Genomic DNA, 26,814 nt, shown 5'->3' with positions numbered 1-26,814 from the left:
TCCTCAGAGAGCGGAGGGAGGGGACTCGCGGAACACGGCCGCGCTGTCGCAAAAACGTCGCGAAGCCTCGGGCTGCTCGGCCCTCCCTGCGGCCCGCGCCGCGCCGGCCGGCCGGCGTCCCCCACCGGGCCCCGCTCCCCGAGGGCTGCGCGGACAGAGCGCGGTATCCGCTGCCCAGAGCGGCCGCCACACGCACCACGTGGGGCGTCCCGGCGGCGGCTGGGGCCCCAGACTACAACGCCCAGAATGCACGCGCCGCTGCCGTGGCCAGCCCCCCTACGGCTCCGCCCCCCGCGGTGGGGTTGTGGCAGCGTTGCATGATGGGATTCGTAGTCCAAGGGGAGGTGAGTCGTTTCAATCTCTAGGGGAAAAAAAAATTATTTTTTTTTTTTACAGCGATGTCTTTAGAGTCTGATTTGGGCTAGAAACTTAACCAAAGAAATTCAAGTGTGAAGGAAGCTAGTTTGTATTAGGATCACATTTTGCGCCACTTCCGAACTCCAGAGTTTAAAGGGCATTACCGTTATCGAAAAAAGTCGAAGTATTGGTCAACAGCTCACAGACTATTATTTGGTGTATTCTTGTCGTTCACAGTCTGATAAGGGCTGCACAAAGATAGCAATGTGTTGACACACATTACAAACATCAGTAAAAGTGAGTCAGCGAGGTGTGGCCACGCTGCTCCTGAAGAGCACCAGTCTTGTGACAGACGACCATCCCAGTGCGCCCCATCCTTTCAGAGGGGACGTTATTTTGAGTATGACCTCTGCACCACTGCCCATACACGCAGCAATTTTTAGCCATGATTACAGCAATTGATCTAAATCCATGGCAACCGTTGATAATTTTAAGGTAGGAAAGGTGTCAGCTGGAGGAGTCCTGATATCTTGATAATAATCCCTCATGTTGTTTTATCCCCCTTATTTAGACGTCTGTTTTTCATTTTTTGATTTTATATTAATTTTGTATTTATTTTACTTTTCCCAATTGCTATCGTTTCCACGAAAGCTCCCCAGCTCCCAAAGGACATATAATCTCTCCCATTTTTAACTTCCATCACACATTTTTTTCATTTTTCCTGTGGTACTCATCAAATTCTGTTTTGTCTTTTATTTCCTCTCCCTTGCTCGATTATAAATTCCTATAGGAAGTAATATTTGCATCTTCCATAACACCTAGTATCATGGCTTGATTTTGGTACACAGTAAACATTGGTTGAATTAATGAGTAAGGATGTTTGTGTCCAAAATATCTATGTACAAATGATGACCATGATACCATTTTATGAAAAATCCTCAGAAGGGATCTTATACAGATTTCCCTGGAGAAAAGAGTGACTTCACCACTGGTTTAAACAAAGTTGTTTTTCCTAGTACATCAAATACTGTTTAGTGTTTAAGCACACTGACCGGTTAGGTGGGCCTGGGTTTGAATCTTGATGTGCCATTTATTAGCAGTATGTCCCTGGACCCTCAATTCCTTTCTTTGCAAAATGAAGATATAAAAGACCTCAGCTTAGGGTAAGTGCACCAGAAAATTAAGCTTTCATGAATGGGGCGTTGTGTGTTTCCAGTCAGTGATGTCAGTTGGGTGATTCTCTAGCGGGACTGCTCCTTTGCGTAATTACAGAATTCAATTCTTTTTCCTAAATATGATTTTAGAATAGACTTCCTGAAACATATATATTTTGTATTTCTTCAGTGCCGTCTTTCTGTCCAAGTATTTACTCATAGATCTTGAGAACCCAAACCACCACGCTAGAGAAAAGGTTGTGAAGAAGCAGGAGACTGGGCTTGCCCCACCTCACCCCTGCACCTGTCTCCCACAGCCCCTGCACACGGTATTCCTGAACCCTGAAGGTCTCTGCCTTCTTAAACTGTACTTTTGACTACTGCTTTGACTCTGTCCACCCTGTGCATGAAGATAAGACCTTCCCGTGAAGAAACGGAGTGTTTTTTAAAAATAAAAATTGTATGGATTTAAGAGGTGTGACGTGATGTTTTCATACACATATACATAGTGAAATGATTACTATAGTCAAGCTAACTAACAGTGTTCTTACTATGAGTAATCCCGGGACAGGAAAGGACGCCAGCCTAGGACCAGGGAAGAGAATGGTTTGCTTTGCTCTCTGCAGCTACGGTGTGAGTTAGGGGTCTGGACTCCAGGTCGGGGGCACACGGTGGTGTGAGGTGGGCTGGCCCCTTAAAGGAGCATCACGATGGGGGGCAAAGGAAGAGAGAGCCGCGAGGGCCCCTTAAAGGGGAGCTTGGCTAATGTGTTAGGAGCAGTACTATCTAATATCCAGCTTGAGGTTTTTCTTTTCTGCGTGGTAATTCCCTTCTGTTATCCCCGAGATATCAGCTGGGTCTTACCTGTGGAGCCTGTGTCCAGGCTTGGAGGAAAGGAAAGGGCAGCAGCCGGACACTCGATTACGGGAGGTAAGAAGTAGCCTGCAGAGCCAAAGCCATGAGCTGGGAAGCCCTTGGGGCACGTGCTTGTATTCCAAAAACTTGAGGGAGGGAACCTGGTTTTGGAAAGGATTTCCTGTAGATCGGGGGACCCCAACCCCCGGGCCCTGGACTGGAACCCCGTGGCCTGTTAGGAACCAGGGCAGGTGAGCGAAGCTTCGTCTGTATTTACAGCCGCTCCCCATCGCTCGCACTACCACCTGAGCTCCGCCTCCTGTCAGATCAGCAGTGGCTTTCGATGCTCTTATGAGCGCGAACCCTCCTGTGAACTGCGATTGCGAGGGACCTAGGTTGCGCGCTCCCTATGAGAATTGAACGCCTGATGATCTGAGGTGGAGCTGAGGCGGTGAGGCTAGCGCTGGGGAGCGGCTGCGAATACAGATTCTCGTTAGCAGAGAGGTTTGACTGCACAGACACCATAATAAATCAATTGCTTGCAGACTCATATCCGTGAGTGGCAAGTGACAAATAAGCTGCATCTTACGGAGTAGACTGGACGTAAGCAACACACTTCAGGTGTCACTGTCTCCCGTCACCCCCAGATGGGACCATCTAGTTGCAGGAAAACAAGCTCAGGGCTCCCACTGATTCTGCATTATGGTAGGTTGTATAATTATTTCATTACATATTACAATGTAATAATAACAGAAACAAAGTGCACAACTCACCATAATGCACTTCAATCATCCCGAAACCGTCCCCACCCCCGTCCGTGGAAAACTTGTCTTCCATGAAACCTGTCTCTGGTGCCAGAAAGGTTGGCGACCCTGCTATAGATCAAAGAATCAGGTTCAGACTTAACTGTCATTTGACTGAGTTGAACACATCAGGGACCTAAGAGCTGCTGTTTCAGTTTGATTTTCAGCCTCCGGTCATCCTGATATCATGTCTCTTTGCTCCACGATGACCTCCAGTGACACTGTAGAGTCTGTGACCCTCGTTGGTCCATGTCCCAGACGATGCGCAAATCACGCTCATGCTTCTTTTCTTAAAATGTGGTTCTTTTCATTCTAAATTTAACATCTCCAGTCTAAACATGCCTCTCAGACACCAGCCCCACATTTCCACTGCCTCCTGTTCAGCCTCAGGGGATAATGTGCTGTCATCGCAAACGTAAAATTTCTGAAACTGAACATACCATACCGTGTCCTGAACCTCCCAATTCCCCAGCACAGCGATGCCAGTAGACAGACGTTCTGTTGTTTTCCTGCCAACCCCACGAGCTCAGGCCTTCATTAGCTGCTCAGTGTGCTTCGTGCTCATGCCAAGTATACCTCTGTCCAATCCTCAAAAGCTGGATGCTTCCTCATACCATCTCTGACCTTTGCAGGCCTACCCACCCTCCAAGATACAGCTCAAATGCTTAAGTCAGTCATGCAGCCTTTCCTGGTTCTTACAACTGAACATGAACTTTCTCTACCGTGAACTCCTACCCCAGCCCTGGCGCCATCGCACTTTATTTGTAACTCACATAGAAACATCACACCTACCTTGTATTGGAGTCATTTATTTTGTGTACTTAGAAAAATATCTTTCCTTTAATAAACACCTTAATGACTGAGTCTGTAACTTATCTTGTGTCTCCCCACGGTGCCCAGGACGTAGTTTGCATAATTATTTAGAATTAGAATGTGTTTCACCGGCTTGGTTTCTATAAAGATTGAAATGGACCTTAATAATAATAAAAGGGGGGGCAGTCATTTTAAACCATTTGGCATTTTTCCTCAGTCCTGCCTCTGAACACATACTCAACTAACTCTGTAAGCATCCAGAATTTAATTCAGACCTTAGAAACAGTCAGAACCAAAGAAACACTTTCAAAAATAACTTCCTTTCTCCCCTTCATCATGTGAGTGTCATTTGTTCTCACAGTCATTAGCTCCACATGACTCGACACATGGCCACTAACAGTTGCTGAATTTGATGTAAGATGCCTGTCATTAGAGAATAATGGATTCTGCTTCTCAATTCCAGTTCTGAAAATCCCGGGAAGGGCTCTGGACCAACTAGGTTAGGGGCCCATCCTGGACCGGTGAAGTGTGGCCACAGAGGCAGGGTCATATAAGAATATGAGAGCGCCTTCATTTGGAGGGATGAGGAAGCAGGGGGTGGGGAGCTCACAGGAGAGGGGAGAAAGCTCGAAGTACCACGAGGAAGTGAAACAGGGCAATGAGATGGAAAGTGGGTCCGGGAGGAGATTACTTAAATTGGGTGGATGGCCAAAGACGCTCTGAGATGAGGCTTCAGCTGAGATCTCAGTGATGAGAAGCAAAACCTGCTAAGGGGAGGGAGCAAAGTGGTCCAGGTGGATGGATCAGAGGGACAGCAGGTGCAAAGGCCTTGAGCTGGGAGCCAGGGAGCAGAAAGAAGGCCTTATAGGAGTGTCATGAGTGAGGGGGGAGGTCGTGTGAGATAAGGACAAAGAGGTGGGCAGGCGCAGGTTATAGAGCCTTTTAACCCACTTCTTCTCTCAGCAGTCAATCTCACCCTTCCTCACATTGCCTGGGAGGGCTGTCAAAGGGCAAAGGTAAAAGCGTAAGGTCTCTTGAAGCCTGAGCTCTACAACTGACACAACATCACTTCTACCACATTCCGTTGGTGAAAGCAAGACTCAAGACCAGCCCAGATTCAAAGGGTGGGCAAGTAGACTCCACCTCTTGTTAGTAGGAAGTGCGGAATATCATCCATGCCTTTCAGTCTCCCCAGGCACAGATACATATGAATCTGTAGATTTGGTGCAATTAGTTCCCTTGCAGATGGCTTTGGTTTTCTCTCGAAGGTGAAAGAAAAGTTCACCTGCTGTGAATGAGCAGATGGGGTGGAAGGAGAGAAAGCAATGGTTTCATATCTGAAAAGGCTGTGGGTTGAAAACAATCTTTCGGCAGAATCAGAGAGATAGCTGGCAGATCATCGTAGGACTTTCTAGCCAATGTCAAGGGCCCGTTTGCAGGTGCAGCTATGCATTGTATCAATATCCATCTGCCTTGTTGTGAGATTTTCATCACCAGCACTCAACAGCCCAGGTGGAGACCGGGAAAAGACAGATGTTGGATTCATCCGGGGTTAGGGCCCTGCCAGCTGGGTATGATGAAAAGAAGATGAGGGGCGGGGAGTGAGGATTATTGGCAGCAGAGTAGTTAGAATAACAGACCATGGCATTAAGCTGGGTAAGGAGGAAAATGAAGACAGGATTTCCCCTCTTACATCCTAATACTAGCTTGAAGTTTTTCATTTAATTTTTTGCAAAGTAATTCTAAAAACAAATACCTACCCTCATTCCTTGCTTCATTAATATTTGTGTATGAGGCCAAGACCCTTCCATCAAATACATACTAAATGAAACAGACAGCTGAAAAAATAATAGAACAGGTTAAAAATGATTTCTCCTTTTCTTAGCTGAGGGATTCCCATTCCAGTGACCGGTAAGACCATCCCAAACTGAAAACCTCTCCCATTTGTTGACGACGAATTCTGCTCTCACGTTCTATAAGTATTAAAGAAGGTTTACCTCTTTAAAGTGATATTCAGTACTATAATCTTGTCCTTTTCTCCTCGGATAAGCACATGACTTTAATTTTCAGTTCAAAATATACTTTGCCACACAACAGCGTTAGCAAGTAATCTCTAGAACACCATTTAGGTTTGTGTTCAGTTTTTCAAGGTGTAACATTACTCTGGATTCTCCTCTCATTCCAATATGTTTCACCTTCCAGGTAGCTGGACTATGTTACTCAGACCCAATCACGAGAAAAGCTGAGTCTTTTCTGGCTGGTCTCTGTGCAAAACTGGATCTCCTGTGGGCCACAGAGCTCTCTTTCTACCGAACATAAACACGCCTAGGTCATTTCTGCAAACACCTGATACTTGATACCTGGGTTTATTTGTTTCCGTGCAACTCCATGCCCAGAACCTCTGGGACTTTTTCACCCTTAGTAGCCTTTGCCCCTTACCAGCGAAGGTCAAGTTCCATCAGGTATTGTCCTTCTTGCTCTGAAACCCTACATCCTGCTTAAATTTTAAAATGCTGTTTTATTTACATCATTACTCTGCTCAGAAATCTTCAAGGACCCTGTGTGACCTTCCATCACCTACAGCATAAAGTTCAAACTCCTTCCTCTAATATTCCAGCCTCTGTATTTACTTTAGCCTGACTTATGAAAATACCTTAAGGCAGCTTGCAATAGAAACGTTAGAATTAGATTAATCAGCTCCACATAGCTAAGTTTCCCACAATCTGAGCTCTTCTGTTATCTCTGGTAGGGTTCTAGCCAGTTTCCCCTGTGCTGCTTCCCATCAAATAAAACAGTGGTTCTCGACCTTGGGTGTCCACTGGAAACACCTGGTGAATCACCCCAGCAATTCTGGTGTAATTGACCTGGGCTACAGCTGGGTGTTGGGATTTTTTTTTTGCGGTACGCGGGCCTCTTACTGCTGTGGCCTCTCCCGTTGCGGAGCACAGGCTCCGGACGTGCAGGCTCAGCGGCCATGGCTCACAGGCCCAGCCACTCCATGGCATGTGGGATCTTCCCGGACCGGGGCACGAACCCGTGTTTCCTGCATCGGCAGGCGGACTCTCAACCACTGCGCCACCAGGGAAGCCCCTAGTGTTGGGATTTTTAAAGCTCCCTGGTGATCCTAATGAACGTTCAAGGTTGAGAACCGCTACATTAGGACAAGTTTATTGATTCTCCCTGAAACATTCATCATTCCCCTCCTTCCCTATCCACACTCTCCCTTTCTTCTTTACTTCTCTAAACCCTACCCCCTCTTTGATATCCAACTCAGGTACTGCTGGGATCTTAACTTATCACCCAATGCCAATACATTCCCATAGCAATACCGTTTACACTTATTTGGCAATTTGCATATACTTCTTTTTGTGTGTTTATCCTGTCTCTTCAATGGGATTCTAAGGTGTAGGAGGACAGGGCCTGCATTTTATAGCTCTTTTTGTCCCCAGAACCTAACACAATGCCTTTCCAACTAGGTACCATTGTGTGATTTATGGGAGATGGTGATGGTGATGACAATAATGATGATGATGGTGATGATGGTGGTGGTGATGATGGTGATGGTGGTGGAGACGATGATCACGGAGATGGAGATGGTGATGGTGGTGGTGACAATGATGATGGAGATGGAGATGGTGACGGTGATGGTGATGATGATGATAGTGTTGATGGTGTAGCAGATGCCAAGTCAATGCTCTGACCATATCCGTTCAGATTTCTTTCTCTCTTTGTAGAGCTACCACCCTTAGGCTACTGGAACGCCTTTTCACACACAAAACTGAAGTTCTGGGAATTAAGCTCACCCCCACCTTAGTGACTGTGAGTGCAAGTATGAATACTCCAGCTCTCATGACCTCTGATTGGGACCACACTGGGGTAACCTGCACTGTCTCCTGTGTCCCGCTGAATTTAGGTCCAAACTGGTATTAAAACCCTGACTTAGGCTTCTTTTTTCCCCAATTCTACTCCCTCACTCCCTTACTGGTGTTTCCTGGGAACACTTCCTAAATCATTTTCAAATGAATCCTTGCCTACGGTTCTGCTTTTTGGGGGGTAGGAGGGAGCCAACCTAGGACAGATGATAATATAATAGTAATAGCAGCTAATATTTCTAGAATATTTTCTACGTGCAAGGCATTAACTCATTTAATCCTCAGAATTAGGTAGGTACTATGGTTATACTCATTTTACAGATTAGGAAATTGAGGCATGCAGAGATTAAGTAATTTGCAAAAGGTCACACAGATAACCAAAGAAGGAACTGAAAAAAGAAAAGGATAAACCTACAGGTCAGGCACAGTAGGGGATCAAATAAAATGAAAAATTTCAATCAATTACCACTTAAGCTTTATGGGCAACTTAGAAACTAAACCATCATGTATAATAGTATCAGTTATGGCCTTGGGACCAGCTGCAGCAGCAGGGACTGTAGTTTGGCCCATCACCCTCCTCTTATAAAATTTCCCAGATGTTGTGGCTAATAAGAATTCTGGAGAAACTGTGCTTAGATGGAGTACCTTTATGCAAAAAGCAAGCGATCTGAACATTGCAAAGGTGGAAGACAGCGCCCTGCCCAAACCCACTTATAAGCTAGTGCATCTGTACCCCAGCTGCTGTGAGCATTGGATAACCATTCCAGATGCCACCTTCTCTTGTCCTCCTGCATCGAAGACCTCATCCAGGGGTAATGGGGGTACAAAAAGCTGGCCTTCTTGGATAACACTTGCTGGTGAATTGTGTGGAATCAGCTGAGGCCCATTCTTATTTCCTTGTCTTCCTGGCCAATCCTGCTGCCTTCACTCACCTTTTCCAGAGAGCACTCCCCTCATAAAATCACTTGAACAAGAATCCTTGTTTCAGGCTCTGTTTCTAGAGAACCTGACCCAAGACAGTCTCTGGCTGAACTGGATAGGTGAGATTGATGAGAACGACATTGGGTACTTTCAACCTCCTTGCTCAACCTCCATTCTTCCCTTCTTCTGGTGTGCCATCTTGTATAAAGCCTGGAACACTAAAAATGACATTACCCAGGCTTTCTTGCAAACACAGCTCTGGATGCAGATTAGGTTCTGCCAGTTAAAAGTGTTCAACAAGATGTGGAAAACTGAGCTGAAGGAGAAGCTGTATTTCTACCCGCTTTGGGCTGTTTTCCTGTTGGTAAGCAAGGCTCTGGAGTGTGAGGATATTCTGCAGTAGTGATTCAGCATGGTTACCAGCTTTGACGGTGTTAAGAGATAACCCATGGCTCTGGGAACAGAGGATTTCTGCTGTTGGCTTCCAGATAGCTGTATTACAGCAGCTGATGCCGGACATTCCTGAACCCAGGACTCCAGTGGCAACCTCAGAGGTGGTAGCTCTCCTCCGAGGTCGGTCCTGAACGTATGTGGGAGTTGGTCTGAGGCTCAACCCACAGCCCACACTCCTCTGTCCATTGCAATGATTTTGTAGGTACCTAATTCCCTGTAATAAATACCTTTCTGCTTTAAAAATGTAAAGTGATTTTTGCATCCTGCCTTGAATCCTGGCTGATTCAGAGGAAGAATTTTTAGCTGCAAGAACCCCAGTAAAATAACCTAATTAAAGACAGAGAATGGGGCTTCCCTCGTGGCGCAGTGGTTGGGAGTCCGCCTGCCGATGCAGGGGACGCGGGTTCGTGCCCCGGTCCAAGAGGATCCCACATGCCGCGGAGCGGCTGGGCCCGTGATCCATGGCCGCTGAGCCTGCGCATCCGGAGCCTGTACTCCGCAACGGGAGAGGCCACAACAGTGGGAGGCCCGCGTACCGCAAAAAAAAAAAAAAAAAAAAAAACAAACAGAGGATGATGTAAAGGAATAGGAGAATCACACAGACCCATTTGTTGACAAAGTAACGGAGCCCCTAGGGAACTGGCAAGCTCTCTGTTCCTTTTCTAATTACTGTTTACTTGCTCATGGGCGACATCTGAGAGGTCTTAGCCTTTTCGTCTCTATGACCTTTCAGTTCTTTCACTCACAGTTAACCGACAAAATCTCCATGACAGAATTCCAAATTCCCAGAAAATCTGGAACATGTACCTTATCTCAAATAGCCATGGCCAGAGAGGTGGGGTCACATGGTCTAGAGTGGCTCCTTGCAAGCGGCTGGCAGGTTCTCTGAAAGGAAATGACGGACTTCTCTAGAACACAGGTTTAGGAGCTCAACTGCTCCATTTCCCTGGGCACATGCTTCTATCTGGAGGAGTTTCTGATAGAGTAAAACTCTAAGCTGTTGATGTAGGGGGTGCATTAGTTTGCTAGGGCTGCCATAACAAAACACCATAGACTAAGCGGGTTAAACAACAGAAATTTATTTCTCACTGTTCCGGAGGTTGGAAGTCCAAGATCAAGCTGTCAGCAGGTTTCGTTTCTTCTGAGGCCTCTCTCCTAAGCTTGCATATGGCTGCCTCCTTGCTGTGCCTGTACATGGCCTTTCCTCTGTGTACACACATCCCTGGTGTCTTTTCACGTATCCAGATTTCCTGTTCGTATAAGGACACTGGTCAGATAGGATTAGAACTCACCCTAATAGCCTCATTTTAACTTAATTAACACTTTAAGGCCCTATCTCCAAATTAAGTCACATTCTGAGATGGGGGCGGGGTGGGGGGGAGATTAGGGTTTCAGAATATGAGTGGAGGGACACATTCAACCCATAACAGAGGGTGTCCTTGGAGGTGGTTTTCATATGCAGAAAAAGGCTATTAAGAAGTTTCTCTTTAGGAATGGAGCACTGACCCAGGCTGCAATATGGATGGCCCTTTAAAACAGGGCTAAGTGAAAGAAGCCAGGTGTAAAAGGCTGCTCTTGGGCTTCCCTGGTGGCACAGTGGTTGAAAGTCCGCCTGCCGATGCAGGGGCACGGGTTCGTGCCCCGGTCCGGGAAGATCCCACATGCCGCGGAGCGGCTGGGCCCGTGAGCCGTGGCCGCTGGGCCTGCGCGTCCGGAGCCTGTGCTCCGCAACGGGAGAGGCCACAACAAAGAGGCCCGCGTACCGCAAAAAAAAAAAAAAAAAAAAGGCTGCTCTTGCATGATTCCATCTATAGGAAATGTCCTGTAAGCAAATGCACAGAGACAGAAAGTGTCTTAGTGACTACCAGGGGCTGGGAGTGGGGTGGGAAGGAATGGGATGACTGCTAATGGGTGTGAGATTTCTTTTAGGGGTGATGAAAATATTCCATAATTAGACTGTGGTGATGACTGCACAACCCTGTGCATATAGTAAAAATCACTGAATTGTACACTTTAAATGGGTGAATTTTATGGTATGTAAATTATAGCTCAATAAAGCTCTTTTAAAAAAATATTTTAAGAGGAAATTAATAAAATACTCTTTTAAAAAATCTTTGCTTTAAACAGTTAATATTCAACTTATCAAATTCCAATTCAATGCCCTACTTAAACCTTAGGCTTTTAAATCTAGTTTACAGCTCTCATTATTCTAGTAATAAGTAAACTTTAACAGTCATTTGGAATTAGACTCTGACTAAATTTAGATCTCATTCACATACTTATTTAATTAATACTTATTTAATTAATCATCTTCAAACAAACATTTTAAACTGTTTATAAATAATATTTTTTCATTCATAAGTACTTCAAATGTTGGATTTAATGTCCTCCTGAATCCATAAGTACTTCAAATGTTGGATTTAATGTCTTCCTGAATCCTTAAATAATAATCTTAAAATTAATCAGAAAACAATATGATGAGCCTAAATTTCTCTTAGCTGTTCTTATACTGTCCACAAACTTATTAAGATTTCAACTTAAGGGAATTCCCTGGTGGTCCAGTGGTTAGAACTCGTGGCTTTCACTGCCGTGGGCCAGGGTTCAGTCCCTGGTGGGGGAATTAAGATCCTGCAAGCCAGGCGGCACGGCAAAAAAAAAAAGATTTAAACGTAAAAGTCTAAATCAACATCTCAGTTTGGATTTTAAATTTTAATTAAGGCTGTCATTCTAAGAAGCCAAAATCACTTAAACACTATAAGTACATAAAATGGCAAATATACAGAAAATCCTTTTAATGTTATGGTTTTCTTTTATACCTTTTTATTCTTCACTGTAAAAAGTCCTGGAGTTAAAAGACGCCTACACACTAAAAAGGCCAGGTAGCATCCCAATAAACGAGGTTAATTAGACCAAAGATTTTGGCAGGTTATGAGAGCTGGAAATACAGATATCCAGAATGATCCACCTCTCTGTCCCAGTTATCATACGTAGAACCCTTTTATAGTCACTTTGTCTTGGGCTACAAAATTGAAGCAAGGTATTGGATTAAAGTTCCATACATTACCTATCTATCCACAGAAATCTGCAGCCTGCCACCAGGTAAATCACTTGATTAGACTTTGTATTTTTTGACTCTTAGGATATATACACGTCTTTTCCGTTTAACGTTTTAAAGTATTTGCACTTGATGGCGTATTACACTCATTACAACTCGTATAGGTATTTAAAATGATTTCTGTTTGAATTTTGGATATCTCACGTGATTTTCTCAGACGTGTACTCGGAATTCCTGAGGTCATTGTACTAACATGCATTAATCTTGTTTGTAACAAGTTTGCATTTTTCACTGCTCATCCATGCAGTTGGCTGAGGGGCATTTTGTGCCAGGTGCCATGCTGAGCTCTGGGACTCTAAAAATGAATAAATCCCTTTGTTTGAACTGAAGGAGTTTGGACTCTTAGATGGGAGAGAACTATAAATGAACAGAAAATCATTGTAGGTACTCGTTCAGTGGCTGTCTTTTTCCATTCAAAAGGAGGGCACGGGCCTGGTTTGTCTTATCTTCTGCTGTTAGCATTGGCACCTAATTCCTAGTGGCACCCAGTAAATATTTGTTAAATGAGTAAGTGCTAAAATAATTATACAGAGGAAGCTATGGGAGCCACCGTACTAGGGACGTGGGCCTAGTTTTATGCGTGGCTGGACGATGGGGTTAGAGTGCCACTTCAGAGGTATCAGAAAAAAAATCCCTTGACCATGAGATATGAAATGAGTCCTGGGAGATAAAGGAAATTAGGTAAAAGTGGGGTTGGGGGTTGCTTAATTGAACTTCAAGTAGTTCCAGAATGCCAAGAAGCACCCAGTCTGTAGTGGTATACAGCAGAGATATCGTGAAGGGCCTTGAAGACTGCATCGTTTATATATTTCCATTTTCGTATCTATAACAATATGCCGATTTTTAAAAAATCTTGTCCCTTCTACCCCTACTACACTGGTAGCTCATGGATGCTAAAGTTTGTTACCCAGGCGCTAAGCATGAGAGCCGGGATAGTTTAGCTCCTCCAAAGTTAAGGCAGGAATGAATGAACGAACGAATGAATGAATGAACGAACGAATGAAGAATCACAGCACGGTGAGCACGATGCAATGATTAAATCTTCTAGAGGGTAGGTAAGTCGGGGAACCTATACCAGGCTGGGCAGGGACTGAGTCAAGGGCGTAACTAGTGGTGAGGCGAGTTTGGTAAGCGTCACATCTCAGAAGTAAAACCAGAGACACGACTGTGGGGAGGGGTTGTGGGTTCAAAGTGCATTCCTAGCGGGAATTCACTTTTTTCACTGAAACCCGAGTAGAGGCACTCGAGAATTGATTAGGGTTTGTAATTTCCGATTGTCAATAAGGGAAAGCGCCTGGGTGGTGAGCTACGTGGTACCCAGGCAGTCAAGGGACAAGAACAGACCGTTGGGTTGCACTCCAGCCCAACTCGTCCTTGGGCCGCCGCACCCCGGCTGGAGAGGCGTCCACGTGACATCAGCGCTGCCGCGAGCGCCGAAAGCCGGAACGCTGCACGCGGCATCCGGGATCCCACCGGACGCAGTTTCCACTCGTACAGGCTAGTGCCCGGCGGCGGCTGAGCGTCTCCTGTCGCGCAGGGGGCGGCCCGGCCTTAGGGAGAGACGGGTGGGGCCTGCCGTCCCTCCTCCAGAGCCTGCGCTCCGGCTGGACCGTCCCGCTGCAGCAGGCTTCTCTTCAGCAGACGAGCAGAGGGCGCAGCGGCCTCCGGAGGCGCGGATGCGAGCCCCGCCCGCCGGCCGGTCACAGCCTCCGGGGCCGCACGCTTCTCTCCAGGTAGCGGGAAGACAGCCAGGTCCCCAGCGTAGCGAGCTCGGGGGAAGCTCCGGGCCCTCCGCGGCTTCTGGGAGACGCGGGGACCGCAGGCCCTCCCTGGGCCCCGCCTCTCCTGATTGGCTACCTGTGGTCTAGATGCCCTGCCCTGGCCGGTGATTGGCTCCGAGGCCCCGCTGTCACTGGCTTCCTTGTGGGAATCTAGGTCGCTAAGGGAAGCGTTACTCCAGGACCGGTTGGGGAGAGGTTGGTTGGGCACGAGTCCAGTTTGTTTATTGTACTGGGGGCCCTACCCCGGCGCGAGCTTCTGTCGCAACTTCCAGGAAGAGAACCAGTATCGGGACGGAGGGCAGGGGTGGCGAGCGAGTGAAGGTTTAGAAGTAAGCTGGAGGCCCCTAAGCCTGGCAACACCCGAGTGGGAGCGGGGTGGGAAGGAAGGCCTTGAGAGAGGAGTTGTCATCCCAAGAGGGGTGACGGTGGAGGAAAGAAAGGCCTAGTTTCTGTTGTGGCAGAAACGGGCCGTGCGGGAGATTTCCATGACCTAATTGTTTGGGGATCTCATTTTCTAGGTGAGTTTCTAACAGAATCCACTGGAGAGTTTGCCTTAACTTTACAGTAGAGTTGGGAGACGACTAGCCGTTCCTAGCCTTCAAAGAGGCAACTTATTGAATAATTCGACTCTCTTTTATCGCTTCAGATGGGCAGCTGTCAAAAAAAGCACAAACAGTGGAAGGATGGATACCATTGCATATATTAAAAGTATGTTGAAAGGCAAGTAAGGTATTCACGTGGATTTAATTGTGGTTAATTGTACGAGAAAACTACCACTTAAGGAGAAGCTCTTAAAGTTTTCAATAATATTAAAGTAGCTTTACTTTATGATAGGTTTCAGATATTTAAACTGTTTAATACAAAAAGCTTATTACTGCTGTACCTACCAAATATGCTCCTTGCTAATGATGGTCTAGTCCTAATTATTCTGAAAATGGAAAGAAATCTGTAGTTTTTGATAATGTTAATTTGCATGTGACTGGATAGTGCTACTAGATCTTTCCTTAAAAAAATGACATAGGGATCACTGTGAAAAAATCCTTTGACGTTGTAATTTAATGTCAGAATGTGCATGAGAGTGGTTAGTTGCTAACTCATACAATAATTTAGACTTGTAGGCTAATTTCACTCTGTTTTTAAAGTAGTTTGCTTATTAAATACTGAGTCCTAGTTACCGAAGTTGCTTCCCTGGTCACCTAGTCATTCGATCCTGCAGCCTTTATTAAGTCATGTGCTGTATTACACATACCCTTTAGTGACATACCAGAAATTGTCAAAGGATGGTTTATTTCAGCCACAGAACACCCAGATTAGCTCTCGAAGGTAGACCTGGGCCCTACCCTGGAAAATTCTGACCTAGGATTGGGGGTGAGCTCTGGGCATCTGTATTTGAAAACATTTCCTCAAGGGTGTTTGATGTGCATTCCCAGTTGAGAACTGTAGCTTTAACGACTTAGTAAATAGATGTGTTTAAGAAATTCTAAGATATTTATGAAACAATTACTTTCCTCCCTTGATTTCCTTATGGTTTAAAAGTAAACTTCTCAGGAATGACATTTCAGTATAATCCAAAAGCAGTGTTTGCCTAGCGAGGTCAGGAAGTTTCACTGGCACTCAGAGACCTCCGGGACTAACCATTCCAGGCTTAGGAACAAGGTTTCCTATGGGGAAACCCAAAAGCTCTTACGTGCTTTTACAATCCCCAGAGCTGTGCACAGAGTATTGTTTCCTGTTAGCTGTAAGGGAAATCAACTCCAGGTCTGTTCAGCTAAGTTATTTTTACCTCAGCAAAGTGCAGGGGGGGTAATATTATATTTATGAACTTTTTTTGGGAAGAATACCCTTACTGGAAATAAATGTAAATGATACCCTTTTGATACCCAATAGTCCTTTGCTTAGAACGTGCATAATTCAAGCTTAAAATTTGTATGGTAATGTGAAATACCCAGATATTTGGAACATCAGTGAGGGCTTTTGGGCCAACAGGAGAGTCAAAGATGTAGAAAATGAGATAATCACTTTGATTTTCAGCTATGAGAAATGTGTGGTGAAACCAAATCCAGTCTGACTTAGAGGATGGCTTTAGGCAAAGAAGTAGGTCCAATTGTGTTCTATCACCTAGGAGCTGTTATTCATTTTATATGTAAGTTCTTCACTGCAAGATTTGGCATATGAAGTATTTGAGTAGTGGACAGAATTTTAAAATGAAAATGAAAAAACTAAGTTAAAATATGAAGCCATGTGTAGTCCACGGCTAATACCTTGAATCTTGTATATACTGTTTGAACAGAAAGCCAGGAATCTCAGCATGAATTGGTCTAGATCTAGATCAGATGGTGGTGGTGAAGAAACCTCATCTCAAGACCAGAATCATCATGAAAACGAGAGAAGGAGGCAGCAAGAGCGTCTCCACAGAGAAGAAGCCTATTATCAGTTTATTAATGATCTCAATGACGAAGATTACCGGCTAATGAGAGACCATAATCTTTTAGGCACCCCTGGTAAGAGATGGGTAAAAGAGGAAATACCTTTTTCAGCATTATTAGAAGTTTCAAAATAAGGAGGGGTTTTTACCCCATCTTTCCTCTCTCAAAATGTAGTGTACTGTTTTTGTGACTTTAAGAGCACTGTAACATAACAACATAGAAAATCACTGGCTTACTTCTGTATTTTATAAGTAGGTAAGAATATTGAACATATAGCACTGTTACACAAGTGTCAAACCAACAGGTTAACGTACATGATAGTGTCAGATATTTACGTAGTCCTATGTCTCTTAAGTAATATTTGTACAAATAAAATATTATTCATTTAAAACCTAATTCTAACTCATTTGAGGTCTTATCATTTATTTATTTATTTAGCTGAATTAATGACTCCCAAAAAGTTCAATGTGCTCCATTAATTTTTTACAAATTAATTTCACAGATGAACTAATTGAAACTGTATGCTTGTATATATTTGTGTGTTGCATATTCGCATTCTGTATACACATATAATGAAGGGCATTCATTACCCATATAACGAACTAGGTAGAATTCAAGTAAATAAAGATTTGAAATTTTTTCTACAAGTACTCCCTTCTTAATTTCTTTTTAACTCTGACGAAAATCCACAGAATTATAGCTTATAGGTTCCTAAGTTTATAAACTAGGAGCACTTCATTAATGATTCAAATTAAATCTTATTTTAATTTAAATAAAACATTAATAAATGAAACAACGAAAATGATGTATTTGCATGAATTAAACGTTTTTTGCTGTCTTCAATTTATAGAACATGAAGACAGAATGTCTTCTACAGATTGCTAAAGATTAGTCTTACCCTTCATGAGTTTTCATGTAATTTAAAGATTTTAATTTTAGTGGGCACTTTTCCATTGTTTTAGGAGAAATAACATCAGAAGAATTACAACAACGTTTAGATGGAGTCAAGGAACAGCTAGCATCTCAGCCTGACTTGAGAAATGGGACAAACACCAGAGGTATTGTAGACTCCTTTCCATAAGGAACAGGTTTGATTGGAGTAATTGCAGAAATGAACTTATAGGACCTTGTACAATGTTTGTTTTTAGTGTTTTCTAGATTAAATGTGATAATCATTCAGGTAGTATTTACATATTATATGCTGAGCAGTATAGTTAGGTAATACAGGACAGGGGATGCATATAAAGACGTCTTACACACCCATTGCCTTCAGGGAGCTCATGTGTATGAAATAGTATACAATTAATTACCAGCAGAGTTCTTTTTAATCTTAGACTTTACACACTACTGTTTTTTTTAAGTAATATAACTAAACTTAGCTTCTAAAAATTTATACAGAACAATACAGAAAGACTGAGTCAGGATAACCTATTTTTGTTGCTTTGTTTTATTGGTTTTGTGTTGTGTCATTTTACTGAACAGACACTAAGTCATAATATAAGAAATTCTTATAAAAAAACAAATCGGGGCTTCCCTGGTGGCGCAGTGGTTTGGAGTCCGCCTGCCGATGCAGGGGACACGGGTTCGTGCCCCGGTCCGGGAAGATCCCACATGCCGCGGAGCGGCTGGGCCCGTGATCCATGGCCGCTGAGCCTGCGCGTCTGGAGCCTGTGCTCCGCGACGGGAGAGGCCATAGCGGTGAGAGGCCCATGGACCGCAAAAAAAAAAAAAAAAAAAACAAAAAAAACAAATCACTTGTAAAAAAACAAAATTCAAGCTAAACAAGTGTAGAGTTAAAAGTAAAGCCAACTTTAAGGTCCCTCTTACCAGTTCTACTTCCTTCTCCAGAGGTGTTCGTTAGTAGTGGTTTCACATATTACATCAGGATCATGGTGTTGGTTAGGGTGAAGACTATTAAACGCATCGGCTGATGAGATGGAAGCTTACTTCCGTTTTGTGCTCAGTCCAGGGCAGACACACGTCAATCCATAAAGCCTTCTGGGACCCACGCAGCCAGCACAGTGCTTCTACAGCTGTGCTGTCCAGTGCGGTAGCACCGGCCACGTGGGCCTATTTAAATCTAATAAAATTGAAAATTCAGTTCCTCAAGAACATTCAAGTGTTTAATAGTCCCCTGTGGCTAGTGGCTTCTGTACTGGACGGCACAGGTACAGAACATCTCCACTGTTGCAGAAAGGTTCCCTGGGCACTGACTGCTGCTCCAGGTACGGTTTGCATGATCGAGCTAAGTCACAGCCACTTCTAGGTTCTCGCTGGCAGTTCCAGGTTCCAGGAGAAGACCCAGGCGCCTGCCCGGAAATGAGCTCTCTCACTTCTACTCCCGTTCCATTGATGAGAACTTAGTCCTGTGGCCACACCCAGATGCCAGGTTGTTCACAGGACACTGCAGTGCATTTCCAGTGGAAGAATGGGGTGACGGATTTTGTGAGACATGAGTGACCTCTTTCACACACTGCCATCACTATATTCTAGTAATTAAAGAAAGAAGTGGCATCTAGAATGACTTAATGTTTACCTGCCCTTTACTTATATCTTTTTGCAAATTAAAATGGAAAGTGGATGTTAACCCTTTTTCTTCTTTATGTTTAGATATGCAAATTGTACTATATTGGTATAGCTGGTAATACTGGTCCTTTGAATATGTTTTAATGGAAAATGTACGCGTCACGTGTGAAATAGCTTATACCTTTAGAATATGGCTGAGGTTGCTGTTCTTACTGATGCCAGCAGCTGATTAACAGGTTTAACTTTAATATTTAAAAAAGTTTTTTATGAGAGATTGCAGTAATGAAATCAAATCAGAGCAGGCTCATTTAACAACTGTTTTTGAGAAGAGCGAACTTGGTAGTCTGTAGTTAACGTGCATTAGGCTGCTTTTCACTGAGTTTGGTACTTTATATAATCCACTGGTTAAAATGGAAAACTTAAAGCTTCCCACAGTAGCAGTATCATACTCAAAGAAGTTTATTAGGGGCACATCTCTTTCTTTCTTTTTTTTTTTAAATGTGTATATATTTCCAATTTAATTTTATTTTTGGCCGCGTCGGGTCTTCGTTGCTGTGTGTGGGCTTTCTCTGGTTGCAGTGAGCGGGGGCTGCTCTTCGTTGTGGTGTGCAGGCTTCTCATTGCGGCGGCTTCTCTTGTTGTGGAGCACGGGCTCTAGGCGCACGGGCTTCAGTAGTTGTGGAACATGGGCTCAGTAGTTGTGGCTCGCGGGTTCTAGAGCGCAGGCTCAGTAGTTGTGGTGCACAGGCTTAACTGCTCCGCGGCATGTGGGATCTTCCTGGACCAGGGATCAAACCCGTGTCCCCTGCATTAGCAGGGGGATTCTTAACCAGTGCGCCACCAGGGAAGTCCCAGGGCGCGTTTATTTCTAAATCGATTCATTCAACGGTATTAATTGAGAGTCTGATTTGTCCCAAATACTGTTGCAGAGGTTGGGGATTTAACAGTGAGTAAAATAAAGCAAAATTCATTGTCTTCATGCAGCTCATGTTCTAAATGAACAGAAAATGTATTTTATTGTATTATATATGATGGCTAACATTGTTGAGTGCTTCCTATGTGCCAGATATTATGCTAATCACTTTATATACAGTGTCTTATTTTATCCTCATGATAACCCTTTGACATCTACACTATCATTATCAAGTTTACAGATAAGGATTTAGCCAGAGAACTTAAGTAACATGCCTGAAGTCTCCTGTCCTCACATGAAGATATGATGTGGCTCTAACATTTTACTCATGAAGCCATATTTCTTGACTTATACATTTTTGGCAGTTTCTGAGAAATAGGACAAAATTCTTAAGGTTGCCAAAATACCTAATTGCAAAAAAGATTGAGTTACCTTTACCAAAGAATTCTAAAAATTCAAGATAAATTATACATAAGTTTTGCCACTGTATTTTATTGATACTGCCATATGAATAAAGCCATTTTTAAAATATTTATTTTTATTTAGTTGCAGCGGGTCTTAGTTGTGGCAGGTGGGCTCCTTAGTTGCGGCATGCAAACTCTTAGTTGCAGCATGCATGTGGGATCTAGTTCCCCGACCAGGGATCAAACCCAGGCCCCCTGCGTTGGGAGCGTGGAGTCTTATCCACTGTGCCACCAGGGAAGTCCCAATAAAGCAATTTAAATGTACAGTTTTGATACTGGATATATTTTTCATTTGCCTTAATATTTTGCCAATAACAGGCATATAGAAAGCAAGAGTGAGGATTTCTTCACACCTTTGCACAAATAGTATTTAAAATTTTATAATTTTGATACAATGTGTATTATAGTATGCTTATAGTATACACCTTTCTTTTAGAAAGTTCAGTTTTTTGGCCGTTTTTCATTCATTAAAATGCACAGATGTTCTTAATTATATTTTTAATTTAATAAAAACTTAGTTTATCTTACAAGCTTTCAATAAAGATCTAAAGATAGATTTTAGGAATTGATGTTAAGTTGATTTGGTTTGCTTTCCAGACTCAGGGGTCCCTCGAGAAAGTTCAGATGAAGAGTCTCTGCTGGAATGGCTCAACACCTTTCGTCGCATGAGAAACGCAACTCGAAGTGGCCAGAATGGGAACCAGACTTGGAGAGCTGTGAGTCGAACAAACCCACACAGTGGAGAGTTCCAATTTTGTCTGGAAATCCACATAAATCACGAGAATAGAGGATTTGAAGTGGATGGCGAAGATTACGTGGGCGTTCCACTTTCAGATGTTAGCCAAGATCACACCACAGATGGGCCACAGAGATCAAGTAGCCCTGTGGCCAGGCGAACAAGGAGCCGAGCTGCAGGGGCTGTCAGTGGTAGTAGTGCCAACGTTCCGAGAACTAGGCTTGGATCGAGGGGGCGGAGTTCAGTAGAAGGATCTTTGTCAGCATTGGGAAGATTAAGAAATGGAATTGGGGGGGCAGTTGGCACCCCTAGAACTGGTGCTGCACGCGCTAATCCATCAGGTGGTAGTGAACTCAGGCAAAGGGAGGGGCAGCGATTTGGAGCAGCCCATGTTTGGGAAAATGGGGCTAGAACTAATGTCACAGTGAGGAATACAAACCAAAGATTAGAGCCAATAAGATTACGGTCTACTTTCAATAGCCGAAGCCGGTCACCAATTCAGAGGCAAAGTGGCACTGTTTATCATAGTTCACAAAGGGAAAGTAGACCTTTTCAGCAAACTACTAGGCGGTCTGTTAGGAGGAGAGGTATAACTCGTGTCTTTCTAGAGCAAGGCCGAGAAGGCAGAGGTACCGCATATACGACATTCTCTAACTCAAGACTTGTGTCAAGAATCACAGTAGAAGAAGAAGAGTCCAGCAGGTCCTCCACTGCTGCGCGACGACATCCAACAATCACGCTGGACCTTCAAGTGAGAAGGGTTCGTCCTGGAGAAAGCAGAGACTGGGACAGTATTGCAAATAGAACTCGATCTAGGGTGGGGCTGGCAGCAAACACAGTCACTATCGAAAGCAGCAGTGGGGGCTTTCGGCGCACCATCTCTCGTTTAGAGCGCTCAGGTATGCGAACCTACGTTAGTACCATAACTGTTCCTCTTCGTAGGATTTCTGAGAATGAGCTCGCTGAACCATCATCAGTGGCTCTTCGATCAATTTTAAGGCAGATCATGACTGGATTTGGAGAATTGAGTTCTCTAATGGAGGCCGAATCTGAGTCAGAGGCTCAGAGAAGTGGTCAGCATCGGCCAGAGACACGCTCAGAAGTGAGTCTCCTCGGTGAGGCCGTCAGCCAGCACAGGGGAGGGTCCCCCCAAGGCAGGTGGACCCGAGAAGACAGCCCTGACGCCCCACCTCGTGCCCCAAACAGAGGTGGCAGGCAGTCGCAAAATTCAAGTAACTTGGTCGAAACTCGCACCCTGCCTATCCTTCGCCTCGCTCACTTCTTGCTTAATGAAGGGGAGGATGATGACCGCATGCGTGGTTTAACCAAAGAGCAGATTGACAATCTTTCCACCCGGAACTATGAGCACAGCAGTATCGACAGCGAACGAGGGAAAATCTGTAGCGTTTGCATCAGTGACTACGTAACGGGAAACAAGCTCAGGCAGTTACCTTGCATGCATGAATTTCACATCCACTGTATCGACCGGTGGCTCTCGGAGAATTGCACGTGTCCTATCTGTCGGCAGCCTGTCTTAGGGTCCAGTACAGCAAACAACGGGTGACGTGCTGGATCCAGTCAAATGTTGCATCTTAGTAGAGCTGAGTATTCAGGCATTCTTTTGTTGAATTATTTGTGATGAGCTAAGCAGGATGAAAAATAACAGATGATTATAGTTTGAACTATTTTTTTGTGTGCTTTTTTAACTTGTTAAAAAGAGAAAATTTATAGAAAATTTAAAATGCAAATATTAAATTATCCTAAAGTACAGAATAGTTAATATTGCTAGAACCAAATAACTTCTAAAATGTTTTTATTTTGGTAATTTTGTCATGCTAAGCACTTTTGTATCTGCACAACTCAGTAGGTTACAAATCAACATTCTTTTTCTGAGAAGTCCAGAAGATTTTGCTTGGACTTTCAGGCTTCGTACCGTGTCCAGACATTGGTGTCTAAGTAAGCCTTTCTTTAACTTTTTATTCTAAGGACAGTATCTTTTCATGAAAGAATATTTGGCTGAATGTTTGCTAAACGCATTAAAGTTACTTGAAATGTTGAATTTAATACGCAGCGTATCACGTGTATATATAGGTATATAACTTTAAGGTTGAAGTATTCAGTCTAAAAACTACCAGTTTGGTTCTTATTTGAAACTGTTGGGCTATTACTGAATATGGCACAATGTTTAATACTTACAGGATCATCTCTGGGAGGAAGTAGATTAAGATATTTAAAAATAGACATAATTTATGAAGCGTCTCTGACAACCTGACTTATTAGGCAGCAAGCAATATATAACACTGAACAAGTATTTCTTTTTTCAGAAATGGAATGTGGAAATTTTAGAACATAGAGGTTATTGAACTTGAGTTCTACCTTTTTGTGACCTTTTTGAAAGTGCAAACAATTTTTTGGATTACATTAAGTAAGATATACAATATGCATGGTTTTCAAATTTAGTTTAAAATCTAAAAACAAGGGTCTATAAAGAATCAAATGCATAGATAATATGTTAAGTTCAATTGGAGATCAGAAAACTCCAAATGAAACAATAACAACAACAGCAAAAAAAGTTAAGAGAATGTAGACTTTAAAACACAAAGTATGCATTGAAGATCTGTTTCTACCAATAAATATTAAAATGTGTCAACTGTTCTTCTCTATTGGTCCACCTTGGTGTATTCACTGAAAGAAGTAGTTATTTCGCACTAACTCGATGCCAGGCGGTGTTACAGGTGTAGAGGATTCAGTAGAGGACAAAGTGCCTGTCTTCATGGGAAAGACATATTTGCTCTTAGAAAATTGGAAATCGAGCAGTACAATGAGTTATTGTTCTGACTTTGATGTTTGTTTATGAATAAATGACATAGTTTGCTATGGTGATACCACTTGGACAAAATCACAAGAACAAATACCTCAAGGCCCATTCTGTGAAATTTAGGTATATCTCAAGATTTAGTTTTTGTTTCCAGTTAGTGATTATATGTAGTTCGTTCGGTAAGATGCATGCAGCGGACTTGTTAGGGGGTGCATTTAGCCCGTGGAGTGAGAGGTTTTAGTAAAGGTAGTGACTTTGTTTGGAGTAAACGGTTTATGTAGGTCACATATGGGACATAGGACTGGGGAGTTTCATCTGAAGGCTTTAGATACCAGACTTACGGGATTTTTGCTTTACAGAGTCTAGATGGCTCTTGATAAATCGTATTGGCGAAGGGTAAGATCACTTTTCATGGTTCAGGAAGACTGGTGCGGTGCAGTGTGCAGAACGTGGTGGAGTGGAGAGAGATGGGAAGCAAGAAGCCAATAAAGGAAATACTATGATCAATTTTTACTATCAATTATCATCATCATCAGTTATTATCTAACCTAGGTTGATGGAAGTGAAACTGGAAAGAAAGAAAAGGGCATAAAAATGTTGAAAAAAAAAGACATTATTTGGTTTCTAGATCACTGTGAGGAGGTGGGAGAGTCATGTGTTCACAAGTGGAGAATCTCGGAGTGGAGGAGGGCGGACAAGTTACAAGCTCGGCCAGTGTAGACATTGACCTGAAATGGAGCCGTATTCATGTATCTATCATACTCACTTTCGTGGCACCATTTGTCCCCAATATGACAAGAGACTAAATCCAGCAGTTACCGCTCATATGGAACCTTCCTCAGGAAGTTCTACCTCTCCTGGTTTGAGCAGTTCGGAAAATCAAGAGGAAAACAAAAGGGGAAATGAACAAAGTAAGGATAAAGAAGAGAAAAAAGCATGTTGATCCTCGGTCGTTTGCAAGACATGGGAGGACCAGCACGTGAAGGGATTCCCGAGTAGGCACTGGAAATAGAATTGGATTGTGCACTGTATGGAAAAGTGCCTGAAAGCAGCAGGAAAGCCTAATGAATTTGGTAGATTGGTGCCCTAGTTGGGAACAAAGAAGTGTTTTCTTTAATATTTTCATTCATCTCCCAGTAAACAAGGCTGATGACAAACACAAAGGCTCATTATCTGTTTATAGCATCTACTCAGCAAGGACTGTACCCTTTGTGCTTCCAATAAAGAAAGGAACAAATCATTTAAATTCTTCATTTGGGGGCTTCCCTGGTGGCGCAGTGGTTAAGAATCTGCCTGCCATTGCAGAGCCCTGGTCCGGGAAGATCCCACATGCCACGGAGCAACTAAGCCCGTGCGCCACAACTACTGAGCCTGCGCTCTAGAGTCCGTGAGCCACAACCACTGAGCCCATGTGCCACAAGTACTGAAGCCCACACGCCTAGAACCCGTGCTCTGCAGCAAGAGAAGCCACTGCAATGAGAAGCCCCCGCTCTCCACAGCTAGAGAAAGCCCGCGTGCAGAAACGGAGACCCAACGCAGCCAAAAATAAAATAAATTTATTTTAAAAAATTCTTCATTTGACTATTTTCCATGACATGTCCTTAGAGCTTGTTCTATATAGTGTGGCTGTCTTGCGAACTTCTATTTCTAAACTGTCAGTTTCCTAGCTGCCTTCCTACGTATTACATCCTTTTACCCTCTTTTTCTTGTATCCCAGAGTTTTATAATTTCGACTAGCATTGTTACGACTTGATTATCTTTCACTCTTAGGTTGTGTTTCTTTCAGTCTTTAACATGAATTCCTAGTTTAAATCTCCCATGCTCTCCTTGAAATATTGCCACTTAACATGGTAGGAGGTAGAGTTAGAGAGTCAATCACAGGACCATTTGCCTCCAAAGCCTGTGCTCTTTCCACTACCCTGCATCCTGGAGAAGCTGAAATGCTTTGGGAAGTTTTCAGCCTAACTCCTTCCCAAAGATACTTGTCTAATTTTGTAACTTTGTTATATCATGTGTTTGTTTCCATGTACAAATACACCTTTTCTTTCCCAAGAATGAAAAGAGAAGGACCACTCCTGAAAGATATCAAACAGAATCTATACTATGAGGATGAATCCAGCAAAGAGATGAATGAGGCATGAAGATGCTGTGTTAAGGTCAGAGTTAATAAGCTGTCTGAGGCCCTTCCGTGAATATTTCTCCCAGACAAGAACTTACAGTGAACTTCTCATCTTCCTACATGTCTCCATTTGAATAACCTCTGGCCAGAGGAGGAAGAAATGGTGTAGAAATAGGAGCCCATGTGAAGTGGGTGGTTGTTACCTTTGTAGTGGCAGCAGACTCCTGTAGGGTCTCTCCCTCAACCTTGTATGACTCTGGCAATCAGAGACCTGCGATATCTCTCAACACAGATGCACAGATTTCCCAGGAAGCCAAAGCCATCTCTCATCGAGAGGGCCAAATGTTCTACGTTCCAAAGGACATGACTGAGTGGCAGTGGTGCTCGTTTCCTTGATGTCGTCAGACAGGTTGGGGGTGCTTTTCAGTGACTGAGTGTATTAGGCCCTGATGTACCTGCCCTTGTGATAACTGGGGATCCATAAATACTTACAGCAAGTATGTTTGTTGTTTTATTTTGAGCATTACATCTCTGAAGACTCTTGAGTTGGCCCCTATAGTTTTCTTTCTCTTTTTTCATTTTTAAAAAAACAACAGTCACACTTCTTCTGGAAACTCAACACTTTCAGACGTGTTTTTCCTCTATTAACGTCTCATTTGAAGACAATTACATATTTAATCACAAAATG

General features: G+C 43.5%; 1 protein-coding gene across 9 annotated transcripts; it reads left to right on the top strand.

Annotated features, from left to right (window-relative positions):
* The first annotated feature begins 13,716 nt into the window (after positions 1–13,716).
* On the top strand, positions 13,717–26,588 carry RNF6 (ring finger protein 6). 9 transcript variants are annotated; one of them, XM_032611526.1, is made up of 6 exons: positions 13,717–14,076; positions 14,771–14,832; positions 16,415–16,625; positions 17,513–17,608; positions 21,051–21,169; positions 26,061–26,588. In XM_032611526.1, the coding sequence occupies exons 3-6, from the start codon at positions 16,433–16,435 to the stop codon at positions 26,112–26,114; spliced, it is 462 nt and encodes a 153-aa protein (XP_032467417.1). In that variant the 5' UTR covers positions 13,717–14,076; positions 14,771–14,832; positions 16,415–16,432; the 3' UTR covers positions 26,115–26,588. The 9 variants fall into 9 exon arrangements, with proteins under 9 accessions (XP_032467417.1, XP_032467416.1, XP_032467415.1 ...); XM_032611525.1 differs by lacking the exon at positions 26,061–26,588 and adding an exon at positions 21,798–23,835; XM_032611524.1 differs by lacking the exon at positions 26,061–26,588 and having other exon boundaries at positions 17,516–17,608; positions 21,051–23,835.
* The last annotated feature ends 226 nt before the right edge of the window (positions 26,589–26,814 follow it).

The sequence above is a fragment of the Phocoena sinus genome, chromosome 18 (assembly GCF_008692025.1).
Source record: "Phocoena sinus isolate mPhoSin1 chromosome 18, mPhoSin1.pri, whole genome shotgun sequence".
Taxonomy (NCBI): Eukaryota; Metazoa; Chordata; class Mammalia; order Artiodactyla; family Phocoenidae; genus Phocoena; species Phocoena sinus.
The sequence above is the reverse complement of the archived record's forward strand: the minus strand, read 5'-3'. Positions and strand labels throughout refer to the sequence as shown.